The sequence below is a fragment of the Ursus arctos genome, unplaced genomic scaffold (genome assembly GCF_023065955.2).
Source record: "Ursus arctos isolate Adak ecotype North America unplaced genomic scaffold, UrsArc2.0 scaffold_22, whole genome shotgun sequence".
Taxonomy (NCBI): Eukaryota; Metazoa; Chordata; class Mammalia; order Carnivora; family Ursidae; genus Ursus; species Ursus arctos.
The window spans coordinates 7,083,443-7,104,482 of NW_026622897.1; the positions used below are offsets into that span (position 1 = coordinate 7,083,443).

At 40.8% G+C, this 21,040-nt stretch overlaps 1 protein-coding gene and 1 long non-coding RNA gene across 11 annotated transcripts in view; one reads left to right on the forward strand and one right to left on the reverse strand.

The window, feature by feature from the left end:
• Positions 1–15,959, reverse strand: part of LOC113260083 (uncharacterized) — a 66,031-nt gene extending 50,072 nt beyond the window's left edge. For 8 of the 10 annotated variants that reach the window (XR_008960967.1, XR_003317803.4, XR_008960960.1 and 5 more), the window contains exons 1-4: positions 15,647–15,959; positions 13,201–13,345; positions 9,553–9,621; positions 9,229–9,472 (exon numbers count right to left, since the gene is read on the reverse strand). This is a non-coding gene — a long non-coding RNA (uncharacterized LOC113260083). The remainder of the gene's footprint in view (positions 1–9,228; positions 9,473–9,552; positions 9,622–13,200; positions 13,346–15,646) is intronic. The other 2 variants (XR_006410260.3, XR_008960961.1) reach the window with 1 other exon arrangement.
• FDX1 (ferredoxin 1) overlaps positions 15,933–21,040 on the forward strand; it is a 33,417-nt gene continuing 28,309 nt past the window's right edge. Inside the window, exon 1 of the mRNA XM_026505798.4 lies at positions 15,933–16,232. Within this exon, the coding sequence (XP_026361583.1) occupies positions 16,066–16,232 (167 nt within the window). The 5' untranslated portion in view covers positions 15,933–16,065. The remainder of the gene's footprint in view (positions 16,233–21,040) is intronic.

The window sequence follows — 21,040 nt, forward strand, 5'->3', positions numbered from 1 at the left end:
GGGACAGGGCCTACGGGGTCTCCTAAGCCATTATAAGGATCTTACTTTTGCACTGAATGAGATGGGAAGCCATTCAAGTATTTTGAGCAGAGGAACTGTAACTGAACTAACGTGAGTTCACTCGCTGGTGAGTCACATATAGAAACTACACCAGATGGAGCTGTCGGACAAAGAAAAACATTTGCAGCAAATAAGGGGATCTGGGGACTAACCTCCAAAGCTGTGATTCCCCAGGCAAGGGCGAACAGGCGCCTTTTATTTAGGATTAGGAGGAATATTTACAAAGGGGAGCCCGGTCATTGCACGTAGAGGTGTGTGTAAGGTCACAAGAACATTAAGGAGACATGCCTAGACGTTACGTAAGTTGTAGGTTATGTAAATGAGGCTTGTGCTCCTCCTTGGTCCATCTGTGCAGGTGTGAGTTTGGTGTTAAGCTCAAACTGGTCTGGGTAGTCTGGGCTGCTGGAGCTCTCCCTCTAGCCAGGAATTATTGCTTAAGGGATAGTTGGGGTTTCCATCAGGAATGCTGTGCCCATGGGGTCTTTAGACTGAGTTAAGAGATAAACTGGAAAGAGCTTAAGGAAAAATGTGGGACAAAGGTGGGTGGAGATGAGCAGTAAAGGTGAGGTCTTGGGGTCTAGCTTGTGACAGAATGACATAATCTGACTTAAATTTTTAATAAAATTTGTGTTAAGAAGAAACTATAGGGAGAGCAAATGCAGGAGCAGAGAGATACAATGGGGGGCCTACTGCAATAATCCAGGCAAGAAATGATGGTGGTTTGCCTCCAGGGTGGTAGCAGATGGAGGGTAAGAAGTAGTCTAATTTTAGTATATCCTGAGGGTAGAAATGACAGGATTTAGGGATGGCATGATAGGATGTGGGATGAGAGATTAAGCGAGGCCTCAAGGATGACTGCAAGGTTTTCAGCCTGAGAAAACCAAAGAACAGAGTTGCCATTAGTTGAGACAGAGAAGGCTGTGGGAAGTGAGTTTTGTTCATGGCGGATACTGAGAAATCAGTATAGCTGACCCTTGAACACCATGGGCTTGAACTGTGTGGGTCTACTTATGTGCAGACTTTTAACAGTACAGTACTGATAAGAATGTGTTTTCTCGGGACACCTGGGTGGCTCAGTCAGTTAAGCGTCTGCCTTCGACTCAGGTTATGACCCCAGGGTCCTGGGATTGAGCCCCACATTGGGCTCCCTGCAATATCATTCTCTTCTCTCTGGCTGACTTTGCTGTAAGAACGCAGCATATAACACACATAACATACAAAATATGTGTTAATCAACGTTTATGTTATAGGTAAGGCTCCCACTCAAGAGCAGGCTCTTAGTAGTTAAGTTTTTGGGGAGTCAAAAGTTCCATGTGGATTTTTTTGCTGTGCAGGGTGGGGTGGCACCCTTAAACCCCACCCTCAGTGTTCTTCAAGGGTCAACCGTAATTTCATTTAGCACATGCTAATTTGAGAAACCTATTAGACATTCAAGTGGAGATGTTGAGTAAGTAATAAGAAAAACAGATCTGGAATTCAGGCTAGAGGCCGGAGCCAGACACAAATTAATGCTTTAGCAGTATATAGGTACATATATTTTAAAGCCAGGAGCCTGCGTGGGATCTCCCAGCAGAAAGAGCGAAAAGAGAAGGTTTGAGGATCAGTCCTCAAACTGATTTGGGGACATTTAGATTTGGGCACATGAGGATAAACCAGCAAAGGAGATAGAAGAAGCAGAACCAAGAAACATGTCCTTGAAAACAAGGGAAGGAGGCATTTGCAAAAGAGTATTGACATGAAAATGCTGCTTGCTGACCTTGAAGTAAGAGGACTGAAACTTGACAGTGAGAAGGTCACTGTGGAGGTCAGCAATGACCTTGACTCATGAAGTGATGGAGTGGAAGTCTGACTTTAATAATAATAATAATAATAATAATAATAATAATAATAATCCCCTCAAACAAGAAAATAAACTCAAAATGGAATAGAGACCTAAATGTGAGACCTGAAACCATAAAATTCCTAGAAGAAAACATAGGCAGTAATGTCTCTGACATCAGCTGTAGAAACATTTTTCTAGATATGTTTCCTTTGGCAAGGGAAATGAAAATGAAATTAAGTTACTGGGACCACACCAAAATAAAGTGTTCACACAGCGAGGAAAATGATCAACAACAAAAAGACAACATACTGAATGAGAGAAAATATCTTCTAATGATATATCAAAAAGGGGGTTAATATCCAGGATATATAAAGAACTTACACAACTCAACACCAAAAAACCAAATAATCCAATTAAAAAATGGGCAGAGGACCTGAATAGACATTTTTCCAAAGAAGACATGGATGGCCAACAGACTCATGAAATGATGCTCAACATCACTCAGCATCAGGGAAATGCAAATCAAAACCACACTGAGATACCACCTCACGCCTGTCAGAATGGCTAAAATCAAAAACACAAGAAACAACAGGTGTTGGCGAGGATGTGGAGAAAGGGGAACCCTCATGCACTGCTGGTGGGAATGCAAGCTGGGTGTGGTCACTGTGGAAAACAATATGGAGGTTCCTCAAAAAGTTAAAAACAGAACTATCCTAAGATCCAGTGATTCCACTACTAGTTATTTATCCAAAGAAAATGAAAACACTAATTCAAAAAGTTATATACACCCCTATATTCATTGCAACGTTATTTTTAGTAGCCAACATAGGGAAACAGTCCAAGTATTCATCCATAGATAAATAGATAAAGAAAATGTAGTTTATATATATAATGGAATATTACTCAGCTGCATAATCATTTTAAGATGATTTTAAACATGCAAATGTTTATATGCATATGTTATATATAATTATATATACTATATACCATATATGTACGTCATTTACATTGTTATGTTACAGATAAAATTATATATATTATTATTATAGTATTATATTATTATAGTATTACATATAAATATTATAGTAGCTATATAAACACCAGAAGGACAAATAAGTATTATAGTATTACATATAAATATATGCAATTACATATATAGTATACATAATACTATAGTATACAGAATATATATAGTCTACAGTATATATAAAATTATATATAAGTATAGACATCAAGGAATATGTTAGCATACACAAAATAATATATATATTTTAAAGATTTTATTAAAATAAAATTAATTTATTTTAATTAACATTAATTTAATTTAAATTTATTAATTATATAATTATATAAATAAGTAAAATTAATTTAATTAATTTATTTTATTTAATTAAAATTTCTTTTAATTAAAATTTATTTTAATTAAAGAGAGGGAATAAGAGAGAGAAAGAACACAAGCTGGGGGAGAGGCTGAGGGAGAAGCAGACTCCTTGCTGAGCAGGGAGCCTGACATGGGGCTTGATCCCAGGACTCTGAGATCATGACGTGAGCTGAAAGCAGATGCTTAACTGACTGAGTCACCCAGGTGCCCCAAAATAATTAAGATTTATTTATAATCCATTAGATCCTATGATGACACCAAAATCAAATCTGATTGCATACATGAGATTTTCTCCTTTTCTCCTATCCAAACACATTGGACTATTATCTTTTCTTTGTTGTGCAAAGGTTCATATTGACTGATTTGCAAGTCAAAGCAGAAAAACTAGTACAGTTAGAGGAAAATCAAGTGCATGGAATCTATGGATTATTTATGGATGGGAAAGAGGATGCGATTTTAAGTAGAAAACCTAGATTGAGTTCTTGACCCATTGCTTGTAACCAACATGTCTTTGGGCGAGATACTCAACCATTCTTGTCTACCTCAGATTTCCACCAGTAAAATAAAAGCTATAATGATGGAAACACTCAGGGAGCACACATTAGGTGCCAGGCTAAGTTCTTTACATGTGTTACCTCATTTACTCTTCACATCAACCATCCGAGGTGAGTACTGTTATATTCCCAACCTATGGATGGGGAAACAGAGACTTGAGAAGTAATTTGTCGAAGATCACACAGCAAGTCAGAAATGAGGCAAAGACTGAAAGTCTAACTCCAGAGCCCATGACCTTAACTATTGCATGATATTAGCTTATCATAATATAATGGGATGATCAAAGTGGTTAATATAGATCCAAATGCTTAAAGCACTTGACACACGTTAGTTTTACCTCATTGGAGAGGGTATTGTTATAACTAAGAGAGAGCATCACAATGTAAAGACATAAACACTGAGATTGTTAATTAGGGGTCCAGAGATTCTTGTGCTGATTTCTCCATAAATTAACTGAGTGACTGTGACAAGTCACTTTAGCATTTGGGGTCCAAGTTTTCTCAATGTATACAGATGTTTAAGCACCATTTAGACCCAGCTGGCTAGGGAATGATGTTGTTTTGCCATTTTAGGCTCTTCTGGATCCAGCTTCCTCTAATGTCCTGGCTCTAAGTTTTTTCTCACAGGAGAAATGTTGCATTTTTCTCCAGCTTTTAAATGCCTTGAGTTCATATTCAAGATTATCAAAAAGTATAACATGCTCAGAAAAAGCAGTGAACCATGGAAAGAAGACTCTTGTTTCTTTTCAAAGCTTTGTTTACTTTGTTTTTTTCTGTTTTGAATAGGTAATGCATTTGCATTGTCTGAAAGTTAAAACCCTACCACGAAGGGCACTTTGAGGAGTCTTGCTCCCTGCCCTGACCCTGTCCACCTGTCCCTACTGTTCTGCTTCCTTTTTTCTTATTTATCCTTCCGGTGTTTATCTACACAGGTTCAAGCCATATGAATGTAAATACTTATTTTCTCCTCTTTCTTAAACAAAAGATGATATATTATGTGCACTTCGTTTTTTTTCACTCAACAATATATCCTGGAAAGCACTGTGCCTCCGTACACAAAGAGCTTTATTTACTTTTTTCCAGCTGCATATTATTCCATCGCAGGGTAGAACCACAATTCATCTAATCTCTGAATGAAGGACACTTGAAGGGCATTTTTAATATTTTGCTAATGCAGACAGTGATGCGAATAAACATGGTATGCACATCATTTCATATTATACTCCTGGATTAAAGGGTAAATGATTTCGTAATTTTATAAATATTATCATATTGCCCTCCACAGAAGTCAGACCATTTTACACACCAACTAGGGATATATCAGAGTACCTGCTGCCCCATAGACTCACCAACACTGAGTTGTCAAATGCTGGCTTTTTTTTTTTTAACAGATCTTTTATCTATTAGGGAAGATGGCAGGCAGAGTGATTTTAATTTGCTCAAAGATGAAGCTTTTTAAAAAGAGTTGGGAAGCTGAAAGGCTGGTCAAAATTTAAAGGTTTGATAGAAATAGATTCTTCAAAGCAGACCCCAAAGCTGAGGCTATGCAACAAAGTAATATTCAGAAACTCCTGTAAGTGATGATTGACATTGGACTAGAACAAAAACAATTTTTTGTAACCTGAAGCTGTGTGTCAATCAAGTCCAAGGATATTTGGCAATTGCTCTCTAGTTACTCAATCTTAACCCAAAGAAATCAATTACTGCCCTACTGGAGCTTGGTTTTAATCTGTCCCACAGTCCTGTTAACTGAATTTTTTTTTACTGTTGTTTTTTTACTCTCGTCTGGCCTGTGCAGGAATCAAGGGCAAGTCAGCCCCAATGTGCCATTCTGGCATGCAGATTATTTCAAGCTTTCTTCATTAAAAGACTTAGGAAGCAATTTTACTGACTAAAGGATTAGATTGTGGACCTGCTATAGGAAGAGAACTATCACCACAGTTACCTACATTGTAATATGAATTGGTTATGGTAGAAGGGAGCAGCCTAGGAAGGTCTGTTTGATCAAAACCCTCTCTTTGTCCCATTGTTTCTGAGTGGCCCAGAAAACCATTTGTTTACCAAACATTTATTCTTTTTCATCTTCCTGTGGATTGTTTTCTTTCCCTCTGAAATTCCAAACCCTCTACCCCCTTTTCCTTAGTTCAGGATGTCATATATACCTCATTTGACTGTCTTTGGAATCTTATGTCTTTGATTCCCTGTGAAACAAAATTAAATTTGATTTTTTCCTGTTGATCTGTTGCATGTCAATTTAATTCTTAGATCAGCCAGAAGAACCTTGATGGGTACAGTAAAATCTTTCCTCCCCAACACAAGCATATTAACAACTCCAAATTATTATCTGCATATTAATTCCAAAGGCAAAATACACACTTAATGTTTTGAACAGATATCATAGAGCAAAAATGTCAGGAACAAGATGAAAAACAACCGGAAGAAATCCCTTTATATACTGAGTTAATCACTCTTCACATACATAATCATGTATACAAGTGTATACACACACCAGCACATGCATTTCTTTCAGATTCAAAGAAATGAAAATGTATAGATTCCATTCTAGTTTTTCTCTCAAATCTAAAGGTGAATATGTTCATCTTTGATAGAATGTAATATAAAATATGTAATACATTTTCTGTGTTTGTATATTATAAAAACCATTATACTGAGGGCCATCTGCTATCATTTCTTTTGATAACACCCTAAACCTCATTTAATTTAAATGTAAACTTCAAGAAACTTCATTCATCAGTAAAATGGTAATGATGCCGATACTCACCTCATAGGGTTTTTGTGAAGATTAAATAACTCAAAACATGTAAAGCACCTAGAAGAGTACTTTGAGTAGAATAAGCACTCAATAAATGTTAGCTATTATCGTATTTATTCTCTTGTAAAACATTTCAGTGACCGTGGAATCTTTGGTAGGGACAATAGTAGGCACAATACGCATTACTTCTGTATGTTGAGGAAAGTCTTGAAATCTTAATTAATGAATAGTGATCAGAATCAGGCCAGAAAGTAAAAGTGATGATGGAAAGGATCCTCTAATGGTTAGTATTAATGCTGAACTTGTTTGATATTTAAACTCAAATGTGGGGGCAAAATAATGGCCCATATAAACGTCTATGACCTAATTCTTGGAACTTGTGAATATGTTACCTTATATGGCAAAAGGGATTTTTCAGATGTGATTAGAGGTAGGGACCTTGAGAATGGAGATTACCTTAGATCATTCAGATGGGCCCCCACAAATCACATGAGTTGTTAAAAGTGAAAACCTTTCCTGCTGTGGTAAGACAGAGATATGATAAAGAAAGGTCAGGGAGAGGCACCTGGCTGTCTCAGTCAGAAGAGCATGCAACTCTTAATCTTGCGGTCCTGAGTTCAAGCTCCATGTTGGGGATACAGATTACTTAAAAATAAATAAATAAATAAATAAATAAATAAATAAATAAATAAATATTTTAAAAAAGAGAAAGATCCAAGAGATGTGATGATATCAGGACTCAACCAGCTGACCAGATATTGCTGATTTCTTAAAGCTAGAAGTGAGCCCAAAAATACAGGTGGGAAAAAAATAAAGAAGGCGCCTGGGTGGCTCTGTTGGTTAAGCCTCTACCTTCAGTTCAGGTCATGATCCCAGGGTCCTGGGAATGAGCCCCACATCAGGCTCCCTGCTTCTCCTCTGCCCCTCCCCCTGCTTGTGCTCACTCTCTTGCTCTCACTCTCTCTCAGATGAAGAAAAAAAAAATGCAGGTGGCCCTCTGGAAGCCAGAAAAGACAAGGAAACAGATTCTCTCCTATAGCTTCTATAAAGGAATGTGGCCCTGCTGGTGCCTTAGGGTTATTAGCCCAGTGAGTCCCATTTCAAATCTGACCTACAGAATTATAAGATAATCATTTTGATATGGCTGAAAAAGAGAACTAATACCTCAAGGTAGCAATCTTTTGCAAGGAAATAGGACTTACAGCCATTTATTATGTGTTTTGTACTAAAACATTCAAAATGACACATTGTGAAAGAACAGCACCACAGACCATATATTCTCCTGGCTTGGACCCTATGAATGAGGTGCACAATAGGCCAGTTTGTTGTTCTACAAACATTTAAGATGACTTAGTCTAGGCCTGAGGCTAAAGAAGACTTTTGAGCTATTGGCAAGAAAATCAAATCACTGGTATCACTCAAGGGCAATTTCAATCTGTCTCTGCCTCACACATATGTGTATAAATGCACTGGGTGATTTTCCTATGCCTGGTGAAACTAGATCTTTGGAAACTATTTTGACAAGAAATACTTTGGCCCAAATTTTAGAAATTAAAAACACAGCCTACGTTGCATTTTTTTAAATTGCAGAGTTGAAAGAATTTCTGACCATTTTCCCTAACTTAAAACTGAACAGAAATGAATTAACATTGTGCAGTTCACCTTTTTCAATAATAATAGTGTGAATAAAGCACGACCAATGTATGTTAGTGACCTCTACTACAATACGGTCCTGAAAACAAGATAGGCCAACATTGAAATATCAGAATTTTATAAATATCTCAGGGTAGTTAACCGACACATAACTCTAGAAAGTTTCTATCTTCCGAAATACTTAAGTTTTAGAACAAAGTAAATAACCGCTATTTTTATTTTCAACTACAATGTAGTCTCTATATCAATTTTTTAAGAGTTACTGATATTTTATTACCCAGGACGCTGTCAATTTTTATAAGCGTTCCCTCTGTACTTAATTAGAAAATTAGATTATTTAACTAAGTACAGGTTACTACATATGTCAAGTTTATTAGTCTTACTGAATGTTTGATCCATTAATTACCAAAACAAGTACGTTAACAATCTCCCTATGTGATTGCGTATTTGCCCATTTCCCCATGAAATTGTTTTATATAAAATATATATTCATAAATATATGCTATGTTCTTAGATACTTGTACGTTTACAGTTGCTAGAGATTCCAAATTAATTTAAATGCTTAGCATTTTTTAGTGACCATGTTTATTCTTTATAATACATTTCTTCCTGGTCTATTTAATTGGGTTTAAATAAAGTCCCTTTAATTGGACAGCAATACAGCAAGCTATCTTTTGACTGTATTTACCTGGTATTTATCCTTTTATACTTTTTCTAATTTTGATATATTTCTTCTAAATGTCATAATGTCAGAATTTTCACATCCTCAACGAAAGTCTGCCTTTTCATTGGTGTATTTAATCCATTGACTTTTGAGATATTGGGACTTACTTTCAAGATTTCATTTTATTCTCTTAAAATACATGCTTTTAAATGCTTTTTTCCCTTTCTTTTGGAGCTTAAATAATGTATTTGTCAGGATCGAGGCTAGGCTGTGGTAACAAAAAGTCTTTAAAATAAGTACCTTCAGGAGCATCATTGTTACCTTCTGTCTCAGGAGCATTTCAGAAGTGGGCTGGGGGTCTGCAGAGCAGGGAAGCAGCATCAGCACTGGGAGGCGACTCTGCCACACGCAGTCACGCGGGAACCCAGGCTGGTAGGCTGGTTCTGACCGGCTGTCGTCTCTAGTATTTAGCTTCTGTGTTTGCGTCTCACATGATCACCCTGGTTGTTGCCATTTTCTAGCTGGTGGGAAAGGAAAACAGACAGAAAGGAAAACACAGAGCTTCCTTTTAAAAAAGGTTATCTGGTTGCACACATCACTTCTACCTGCGTGGCTTTAGCAAAAGCTGTTACAGGGACACATTACCTGCACAAGAGGCTGGGAAATGTAGTCTTTGGCTAGTAAGACATGTGCTCGGCTAAAATGCAAGACATTCTGTAACCAAAAAGAAGAAAGGGAGAGAGGATTGTGTCAATAACACTTCGGTCTTATTACTAATTGCATTTTGGCTCAACAATGTAATTCTCTCTTACTCTTATTTTTATCTTCTCATGAGATCATAGTTGGTGTTATTATTTTACAACCAATTGTTATTTAGATTTACCCATATGGTTGCTAATTTTTTGCTTATCATTTCTTCTTGCTTATTAGTCCTTCCTTCTGGGTTCAATTTCACTATTCTTGAAGAACATTATATTAGCTATCTATCGCTGTATAACAAATTGCTCCAAAGTATAATGAACAGAAACAACATTTATTATCTGTTTCTGGATCTGGGGCAGCTTTGCTGGGCCCTCTGCTCCAGGGTCCCTCAGAGACCACAGTTAGGGTGTCAGCTGGGGTGCAGTCATCTCAAGGCTCCACTGAAGAATGACCTGCTTCCCAGCTTGCTCTGATGGTTGCTGACAGGATTCAGGTTCATGACTGGATAGCTAGACGAAGGCCTCGGTTTCTTGCCGGCAGTGTGCTAGAGGCTGTCCTTAGTTCTTTGCCATGTGAGCGTCCCCAGCACGGCTTCATCAAAGCACGTAAACCAGGAGGGCAACAGAGAGAACCAGCAAGACAGAATTCACAGTCTTTTGTAACATAGTGGACAAGTGACATCCCATCACTGTTGCTGTATTCTATTTGTTAGAAGCAATCACTAGGTCCAGCCCCCACTCAAGAGGAGGGGATTACACCTAGGTGTGAATCCCAGCAGGTACGGATCACGGGAGCCATGTCAGAAGCTGCCCACCAAAGACCTTCTTTATCTAACTTCTTTCAGTGAGTCTGAGAACAATAGCTCTATTAATTTTTGTTGGTTTAAAAATGTCTTAAACGTCTTCACTTCAGTCTCATTCTCTTTCCTTCTGAGACTCCAAAAAGAAGTGTGTCAGATCATGTGATATTGTCTGACAGGCCAATAATGCCATGTTCTTATGTTCTTCTAGTTTTTTTTCTCTTTGGATGTCATTCTGGAAACTTTCTATTGCTGTGTTTTCAGGTTCACTGATCTTTGCTTCTGCGGTGTTACTGACTTCTAACCTTTGTACATTTAGGCATTTAAAACACTTCCAAATGGCTCAACATCAGAGGATAAACAGCATGGAAATCTGATAATATTTAAACCAAACAATACAGAAAAGAGCACGTTTCAAACTCTTGACACAGCCAAACACACTACTTAGAGGAAACTTAAATACTTAGAGAAATTAAATACTTCTTTTAAAAACCAAATTGACAATTAATAAACTAAGTATCTAGATTAAGAAGTTAGAAAAAGAACAAACAAGTAAATTCTAAGAATGCAGAATGAAATAAATTATAAAGATAAATAAGGAGCACCTGGATGGCTCAGTTGGTAAAGTGTATGATTCTTGATCTTGGCCTCACACTGGGTGTAGAGACCACTTAAAAATAAAATCGTTAAAAAAAAAAATGAATAAGATTAGAAAACAAAGATATAGCACAGAAAATCACTGTCCAAAGCTGTTATCTGAAAAGGCTAATAAAACAAACTTTTGCTAAGATTATTCAAAGAAAAAAGACTCAGAAAATAATATAAGAAATACGAAAAGCAATGTAGGTATAGATATATCAGGGATATTTTTTTAAAGATTTATTTATTTATTTATTTATTTATTTATTTATTTATTTATTTGACAGAGAGAGAGAGAGAGAGAGAGACAGCCAGAGAGAGAAGGAACACAAGCAGGGGGAGTGGGAGAGGAAGAAGCAGGCTCCCAGCGGAGGAGACAGATATGGGGCTTGATCCCAGGACTCTGGGATCACGCCCTGAGCCGAAGGCAGACACTTAACGACTGAGCCACTCAGGCACCCCAATATATCAGAGATTTAAAAAAAAATATTAATACTAGGAAAAAATTTATGCCAATAGATTTTGAAAATTTAGTGAAATATACTATTTATTAGAAAATTATAGGGGTGCCTGGGTGACTCAGTCGGTTAAGCATTTGCCTTCAGCTTGGGTCATGATCCCAGCATCCAGGGATCAAGCTCCACATGGGCTTCCTGCTCAGGGGAGAGCCTGCTTTTCTCTCTCCCTCTGCTGCTCCCCTGCTTGTGTGTACTCCTCTCTCTCTCTGTCAAATAAATAAATAAAATCTAAAAAAAAAAAAAAAAGAAAGAAAATTATAACTTTTTTTAAAGGGAGGGAGGGCAGAGAGAGAATCTTAAGCAGGTCCCATGCCCAGTGCAGAGCCTGACCAGGGGCTCAATCTCATAACACTGAGATCATGACCTGAGCCGAAATCAAGAGTCAGTTACTTAACCGACTGAGCTACCAAGGTGCCCCAGAAGACTATAACCTTTCCAACTAGCTTTTTTATTATTATTATTTTTATTATATTATGTTAGTCATCATACAGTGCATCCCTGGTTTTTGATGTAAAGTTCGATGATTCATTACTTGCTTATAACACCCAATGCACCATGCAATACGTGCCCTCCTTACTACCCATCACCAGCCTATCCCATTCCCCCACCCCCTCCCCTCTGAAGCCAACTAGCTTTTGAATAAAGAGAGAACATAAAGCTGTAAGTATGGCAGATAAAAAAAGGGAAACAACCAAGCATTTATCCTACTTTTTCGAGTTTTTACTTCAGTAGATATGAATAGAAGATGAAGGCAAATCTGTCTATAGAAGTAGGCTAGGTGATCAATGAAGAAGGAATGATAGGATTAGGACACCTGCATTTTGCAACCCCAAACGAATTGTTCATCACCAGTGGCTGACATGACAAAAAAAGACAACTACTAACATTTGAAGGACACACTAAAAAGTTAAAAAGTATATAAAAAGTAATCTTAACAAAGAAACGGGACCTGAAACTGAGCAAGTCACTTGATCCAAGCTCTTATTTGCATATAACAATTTAAGCGTAAGCTGTGACAGAGGGATTTCTAGTGTGTAAGGCTCCCAAAGGCGCATGTGTCAGAGAATGGTTCCTCCAAGGACTGGAGTCCTGGGGGCTGGCTCTAAGTCAACCAGGTTCAGGAAGTCAACATAACCTGCAGAGAAAGGCAGGATGAGGGATTGATGGGCAGTGGAAGGCAGAGCTGGAGGGGAGCTGAGTGTCCAGCTGAGCAGTTTGTTTTATATTAATAAATGGTGATGAAATGTCATTCAAGGGTTTTTATCAAGAAAGTAACACAATCATATCAGTATTTTAATGGGATCAGCCTACTAGCAGTATGGAGGATGTCTTAGAGTAAGGTGAGACAGTAGGCAGAAAGGTCAATTAATTTAAATATCAATTACATCCTTAAATTTAGGAAACATACCAGTATCATCAGTCATGTTAATAAATTACCTGCGGATGGAGTAATTTCTAGGGGTGAAATATACTTAGGTCTAATTTTGTACTCTTTTTTAAAAAAAATTTAGATAATTGTTGACCTTATCCCTAAATTATATGGACTGTGTAGAATCTTACACATCTACTACCGAATATAGAGTTGAAAAATGTGACATGTAAATACACATTAATAATATACAATAATAGGGGTACCTGGGTGGCTCAGTCAGTTAACCGTCCGACTCCTGATTCCTGCTCAGGTCATGATCTCAGGGTGGTAAGATCGAGCCCCGTGTCTGGCTCTGCACTGGGCATGGAGTCTGCTTGAGATTCTCTCTCTTCCTCTGCTCCTCCCTCTCTAAAAAAAAAATGTGTATATATATATAATTATATACATAAATACATAATAAAATAAGAAGAATAAAAATATCATTTCTTGTGTTTATGCCCTGATTTGGGACCAGGAAGCAGGAAAACCTGTATTTACAGTTTGGATCTACAACTCACTAGCAGTATGATGCCAAGAAAGACACCCTGGGCACCTTAGTTTCAGCTGTAAAATAAGAGGGCAGGGATTATTTTATTCACTGCTGTGTCTGTAGCACTCGCACGGTGATCTCCATATTGTTTATGTCAATAGTTTTTGATTAAAGGCATGTCTACTCTACAGAGTTGCTGTGATAATGAAATGAGATACACATTGTGGAAGTTCCTAACACAGTTCTTAGCAAAGACATTATTAAATGGCTGCTTTGTGCCAGGCGCTATGCCAGGTGCTGGGAAGATGAAGATGAAGAAGACAGCATCCTTACTTTGGGAGCTTCTGTCTACAGGAGCTACAGAGAGTGTGTGTGAGGGAGTACATGGTACCATGAAGTGCACAGTGGGTGCTCAACAAACACGGAATCTGAATTTTTATGACACTTTTCAGTTTACAAAGCACTCTCATGAACATTATTCTATTTGAAATAACAGGTGCTATCAGTTTTAACAAGAATAGACAGATCTTAGGCATTCAGCAGAGGGGAAGGATGATCTGTTGGGATAAACAGGTACAACTTCATGGGAAAGACGGAATTTGAAATGAGCTTCAAAATATGGACAGATTTTGACAGACTCAAAGATGGAGGGGTGGAAGTTGTATTTTTGTTTTTTTAAATAGGCTCCAGGCCCAAGGTAGGGCTTGAACTCATGACCCTGAGATTAGGAGTCATGTGCTCTATGGACTGAGCCAGCCAGGTGCCCGGGGGATGGGATTTTTATAAGATGGAGAAATACATAAGCAAAAGCTCTTCCTCAGTAACTCCATATTGCTTTTTAAATCTGTGTTCAGGGATCACATGTTTATAAATCCCCTCTGGAATACTACTGAATTGATATTTGTAATCTCTGGAATCCAGCCTTATTCATCATTGAAAATCCGGAGAACATTTTTCCCATCTTTGATTTTCATGTACGTGCTTCATGAATTGTTATGATTACTACTGGAAGTTACATGACAACATTCATTTATTCACAAATATTTACTGCCCACCTGATATGCTCAAAGTCCTGTGGCTGGTAGTATGGGGGCTACTAAGATGAACAATGTATACAAACTACCCCACCAAGCACAAAGCTGAAAGCACCATAACCCAGCTGAAGCTGGATTTGAGAGAAGAAAGTCTGCACTCCCCGCCCCTCCTGTTCTCTTCCTACAATTAATTCATCTCACTTTGAAGATTTGATCTTACAAAAAAAATTAACTGTTCTTCACAATCTCCTCTTTCCGACTACTTGTTAGGGTTTGTTGTGCCCTTTCCAGCCTTAAAGTCTTTCTCTTTATGGGAAGAGTTAGGCAGTTTGGGAGCTAAATGACTGCCCTCTCTCTGCCATCAGGTTCAATGCCCAGCACACATTGTCTCGAGAAACTTTACTCGGTCCATACTTTCTTGTTCTGAATATTCTTTAAAGTATCTTTTATTGTGTTTAGCACATCTGAAATATCCATTTGACTTTGACCTTTAGCGTCTCTAAAGATGGCTTTAGGAAGGGGCTCAGGAAGTTATCATATTAATGTTTGTGACGCAGTATGCCATTGCGCGATTTTTTCTGTAACCCTCAGAACGGCCCTGGACACTGGAACATCTTATCAGTGTTTAAGTGTTTTGGAAACTCTGATCCTCGAGGACAGTAATTCATCCAAGGTCTCAGAGCTCAGGAGTGGCAGACCTTGGATTTGAACATTGCTATTTCTGACCTCAAAGCCCACGTTCTTTCCACCACAACGTATCACTCACGATAACGTGTATTTTAAATTTCATCTTTCTTGCGTTTTGTAGAAGCCCTTAAAAAAAAAATCTCAGGTCGTTAAAGTTTCCAAACTCAAGGATTTCATGTGCTGAACGAGCATTTATTTACCCTGGATTATTACCTGCTTTCTCCAAGTATCCCCGAGTTTATTCATTATTGCGATCTTTATGACTTTATAATCATAATTGTTCCTCTGTGTATCACGCCTGTTGGCATTGTGGAATTTCCTACTGTCCTTGTTTGACAATGCCCAGAATTCCTTTTTTCCCTAATTTGAACTCCGGGATGATAATCGCCCACATTGGTTTTTGTTCTGTTTTAACAGGGAGAAGGCGAGAGAAGTGCGGAACAGAAGCGGTTTCGTTACCTGCAGGTCGTTTGTATAGTATCTTGCGGTCTGACGTTCGGCTGCCACTGACAACTCATCGTTCCTGCGCGCCCACGGTGGACGGAGCAGCAAGGTGCCGGCGAACCTGGTCGGTAGGTACGCCAACCCCGCGCTCAGCCCCGCCCCCTAGAGGCCACACCCGCCCGGGAGGCGTGGGAACAGGCAGGGGGAGGCGCTGCACTTGGGGTGCCGCCGGGTTTATAGGTCACCCGGAAGGCGCGCGCAGCCCGCGGCCGCCGCACAGAGCAGGCCCTTGCCGGGACCCCAGCCGCCGCGCTCCTCCCCGCGGGCCCCCGGGCGTCCGGCGCCGGCGCAGCGGCCCGTTCACACTCGCCAAGCCACTCGCTGGCGCTGCCGTGCGGCCCGCGTCGCTTCCGGTTGTTACCCGGCCACCGGTTATGGCCGCCCCGGGGGGCGCCCGGCTCCTGCGCGCCGTCTCCACGGCCCTCGGCGGCGCGGCCCGTCGCTGGCTGCTTCTCGCCGGACCCCGCGCGGCACCCGGCCGGGGCGGCGGCGCGGTGGGGCTGCCCCGGACGCTGAGCGTGTCGGCGCCGGCGCGGAGCAGGTGAGACGCGGCCCGGCGTGCGCATGCGGGCGGGGGTCCCCGGCGCAGCGGCGGGGGGGTTTCTCGCTCCGCGGCCTCTTCCCGGGCGCCTGCGTCCCGGGCGCCGTCCGCGATTGCTCGCCCTTCGCCCCGCCTGGGAGGTGGCTCGCCTCGGGGCCCTGTCTCCTTGGTGTCGCGCCGCGGTTTCCTTTCCCAGCCCCCAACGCCTGCGAGAAGCGGGGCCCCGGGATCCCAGTTCTCCCTTTCCCAGCGCCTCCCGGGGCCCTCCAGAAAGCCGCGCGCTGTGCCGCCACCCTTCTCCCGTGCTTTGGCTCGGCCCTGACCTTTGCTTTACCCGGCGCCTGCAGTGACCTTCATTAGATGCTCCCCACAGATGTCCTGGCCAGCAGTTTTCGAACGGCCCTGTTAGGACATTCTGTGTCCAGTTCTCTGGCAGGGGAATGCCTGTTTGGAAAACACCCACTCTATCCCTTGTACTTCGTTGTCCGCTCTCTCCGAGCTGATAGAGGGCTAAAAGCCTCTGCCTTGGACTGGCAAGGCAGAGTTTTAAACTGGGATTAATGCCTAACTTCCTCCATCACTGTAAGTCTCAGTTTCCCCACTTATAAATGGAGCATAACACTAGTATAGGCCTCGTACGCTAATTTGAAGAATAAGTCAGGTAGTACAGGTAGATTTGTGCCTGACAAATGGGGAGGGCTCAGGGGATGCCACTTGTTAGCAGTAGCTACTTAGGCCCACGGTGTTGTGTTTCGTATTAAATGTTGAAAGAGATGTGAACAGATGTCCCCCAAATATGTTGAAGTTTTATATTCTTGGGCCGATTTGTTTTTCAAAGACCCAATCCCCTTTGATGTAATAGAGTTAAAATGTACTCACCATTTCAGAGTGTAGCTGTGTGGTGGAGCCTTATGTAATGCAGGTTTGAACAGCTCTCTGTCCCCTTGCTGTCAAGTAGCAGGATGCAAGAACTGGAGGAAGAGAGTGTCGGATTTGTATACTGCCTTATCTGGTTTCTTGTTGATAAGGTCCCCAAGAACAGAGTCTAGGACTTAATCATTTTTCCCCGTTAATCCTGTTATGTAGTGCGTGCCCAATAAATTTTTGTTGCGTGGACTGTGAGGGACATAGTGGAGAAGGCAAGCCAGATTTATTTGTCCCTATTTCCCTGACATTTCCCTGCCCTGACCTCTCTGCATGCGTATCTTGCTTTGTGCAATGGATGCATTGAAAAACCGTGTATAAATTGGGACATATATTGAACATATTTGCAAAACTAGTATTTAAAGGGGAACATGAGTATTTTGTAAATGGGAATTACCTCCCCCAAATTAATATTAAGTTTGAACTTGGTTATATCAAGTTGTCTTAAAGGGAAGCACATCTGTTCCCTCATAATCCTGCTCCCCCCCCACCCCCCCTTGGCACAGTTTCAGTGAATGGCCTTGTGCCTTGTATCACAGACTTTGGAGTTACAGCTAGATTTTCCAAGTCTTAACTGTCTGAGGCTTGTGTTTTCCAGTTTGGTTATGACTAACCACATGTGGCCATTTAAGATAACGTATGTTAAATACAGTGAAAAGATTCAGTATTCCAGTTGCCCTGGCCACATGTCAAGTACTCAACAGCTGTGTGGGGCCAATAGCTACTGTATTGGACATTGCAGGTACAAAACATCTCTGCTAGTGCAGGAAGTTGCATTGGACAGAGCAGCCTGGAAACTAGTTCTGTCTCAGGAAGTTTAACGGGCAGCCAAGTTATCAGTAATTGAGAACTGAAAAAACTCCTTTCGCTCCAAGATACCCTGACACAACGTATTTTGTAGTGATTTAGGTTCCAAAGGGCTTTCACAAAAATTGTACTTCGCTCTCAAGAAAATCCTGGGAGGTAGGTGTGGTAGGGAATAAAAATTTCATATTAAGTAGCTGGCAAGCTAGGAATACAACGTAAGCCGTTTTTGCTTGTTTTCTTGAGCACCGTAAGAGTTGATAATTCTTTAGCCCATTGAGTCGTTTGGAAGAGTTAAGGCATCTATGGAAGGAGGGAGCCCTAGAAGGGGCCCTTTCCTTGGACCAACTGCCCCAGGGGCCACCCTGTATGGTGAAAAGGTAGGCATCAGCAGCTATCGCTTCCCTCCCCAGGAGAAGTCTGTTATGAACTTTACCACTGCCCCTCCCGACAGCTTCGTTAAAATCTCTGCTGTGGTTGAGCAGAGTAAATGGCAGTAGGAAAAAGTAACAAGTGAAGAAAAAAGTTGCTTGTGGTGCTGACTGATTAATGAATGATGGTACAAGATTTAGAAGGATTGTATTTCTCAGTGCATGAGGTGTTATCCTGGGGAACAGCTAAAAGCTTTTGGCTAGTTCTTAGAGTTGAGGGGGGGAATATAAAACCCACCACTACCAATTACTAATAGCAAACGGGGACAGTTATTTGGGTAACGTACATGTGCACAATGCTTTAAGGAACAAAGTTTCCACACACTTTCCTTTAATTGTCTCGGCCACTTGGTGAAGTCACTGTTGTCCCCATCTTCCCCACCAGGAACTAAGCGGCTTCCCATGGTCATCTCATGCGTGTGTGTCAGAGCCACAGCTAGGATCTGCATCTGATTCTTAGTTCCGTTCTCTGTCGACTGCAGATTACCCTTCCTCTCTCATTTCTGCTTCCTCTCTGGTCCTTTGACAAACCTTTCATTGCTCTTACCCTGTAGTTTTTTGTGGGGACTCTACACCTTTTTTTTTTTCTTTTTTAAATATTTTATTTATTTATTCGACAGAGATAGAGACAGCCAGCGAGAGAGGGAACACAAGCAGGGGGAGTGGGAGAGGAAGAAGCAGGCTCATAGCAGAGGAGCCTGATGTGGGGCTCGATCCCACAAGGCTGGGATCACGCCCTGAGCAGAAGGCAGACGCTTAACCACTGTGCCACCCAGGCGCCCCAAGGGACTGTACACCTTTAATACATAGCAGTTCAGGCTTTTTAGCAACAAAAGGACTGAGGCCTCAAAGTTATTAATCAGTGTTTGTTGAGTGCTCCTCTGCATTAGGTATTTTGCCTCCATTGTTAAACTAGAATATAAATGTTTTCCTGATTTTACAGAAGAGGAGTCTGACGTCAGAGAGCTTTCTGTGCTGTAAGCTTAGCTGTAGAATGCTCCAGAAGAACAGCCATTGTAAAACCTCTGGCTTTCAGTGGTGTACATATATGATGGGAGTCTTGCTCTCGTCCTTCCTGCAGCTTTCGCTACCGGGCATTTGTCCATGTCAGATCCCTAGACTAAAGTGCTAGGCTCGGACCCGTATTTCCATCTGGCTTCCGGACATTCTCCTGTGGTTTTTTTCTTTTAACACAACTAAAGCAGGTTTAGACTTGAACTCCTTTCTGTCTTCCCCCAAAGCTGCTCCATCTCTGCTAACTCTAGGTTAAACTGAACCCCGCTCATTGCCTGAGCTGCAGATTTCAGCAGTGTGTCTTCCCTCTTTCTCAATCTACCTCGTATAGAGGGCCAACAAAACCTTCTATTTCTGCCCCCTGAATATCTCTGAGGTCAGTGTCTCCTACATTCTTTCTTAGTCTGTATTCTTTTAATAACCTCCAGAGTGGTCCACCCTGCTTCCAGAGCATCTTCATTCGCAGCCATTCTGCCTTGAAGAGATGGCAGTTACCTAGTTGAAAATCATGAATAATGTTCAGGAGTACTTACTTCTAAAGTATTTTTTGGCTGTGAAAAGAAGTTGGAGAGCACAGGCCCTTTTAGAGGGACATTCTCCCCCCTGCTCTCTGCCACACACACACACACACACACACACACACACACACACACACAATAATTTTTAATTCGTAGACTTCTCTTTTTTCAGCATTGAATTATCAGGGAGGGCATCATCCGAAAGGGGCTTTCGGTTACTTCATTTGTTAAATAAGATAATTGGACTTGATAATTTGGAATTATATAATTCTAGGTTTTTACTTACATTGAAATTTTCTTTGACGAATTATACCATCTATTGGCAGTAGTGAAAATTGCAACTAATTATTTTAAGCTGAAATACATCTTTTCAGTTGTAAGGTAAAAACTAAAAATGACCAATGGTGGATGACAGGCGTCTAGTTGATTATATAATTTCTTCTCCCAAATTTTGGAGTGATGTTTGTGAGAAGGGAAGAAAATTTAAGTCAGTCAGCTAACTCTGATGGATAATATAATATCCTATAATAAAACACGTAAGGAGGCATTGTATTTATCTTCCCATTGATTCAAACAAATACAAATCTACTCTAGTCCCTTTGATTTTTGAGTGCATGATGTGGACCAAGGTGAGATGTTTAAATGCTCAGAAAACGACTGGCCTGCTGCCTCCCAGCAACAGTTCCAATCAGACACCTGCCCAAGGGGTGTCTGACCGGGGCGCCTGGGTGGCACAGCGGTTAAGCGTCTGCCTTCGGCTCAGGGCGTGATCCCGGCGTTACGGGATCGAGCCCCACATCAGGCTCTTCTGCTGTGAGCCTGCTTCTTCCTCTCCTACTCCCCCTGCTTGTGTTCCCTCTCTCGCTGGCTGTCTCTATCTCTGTCGAATAAATAAATAAAATCTTAAAAAAAAAACAACAACAAGGGGTGTCTGACTGATAACAGAATGATTGGCCTGTTTACAGTGTTCCACAACCATGGTCTCATCTTCCAGGGACACTACATAGAGATGTTGCTTTTCAGACGGCTATGTGAGAGCAACAGAGATTTCATGACTGATGAGGATTGCTAAATGTTTTCACATGACCGTGACCCATGACCATGACCCTTGGGGTGA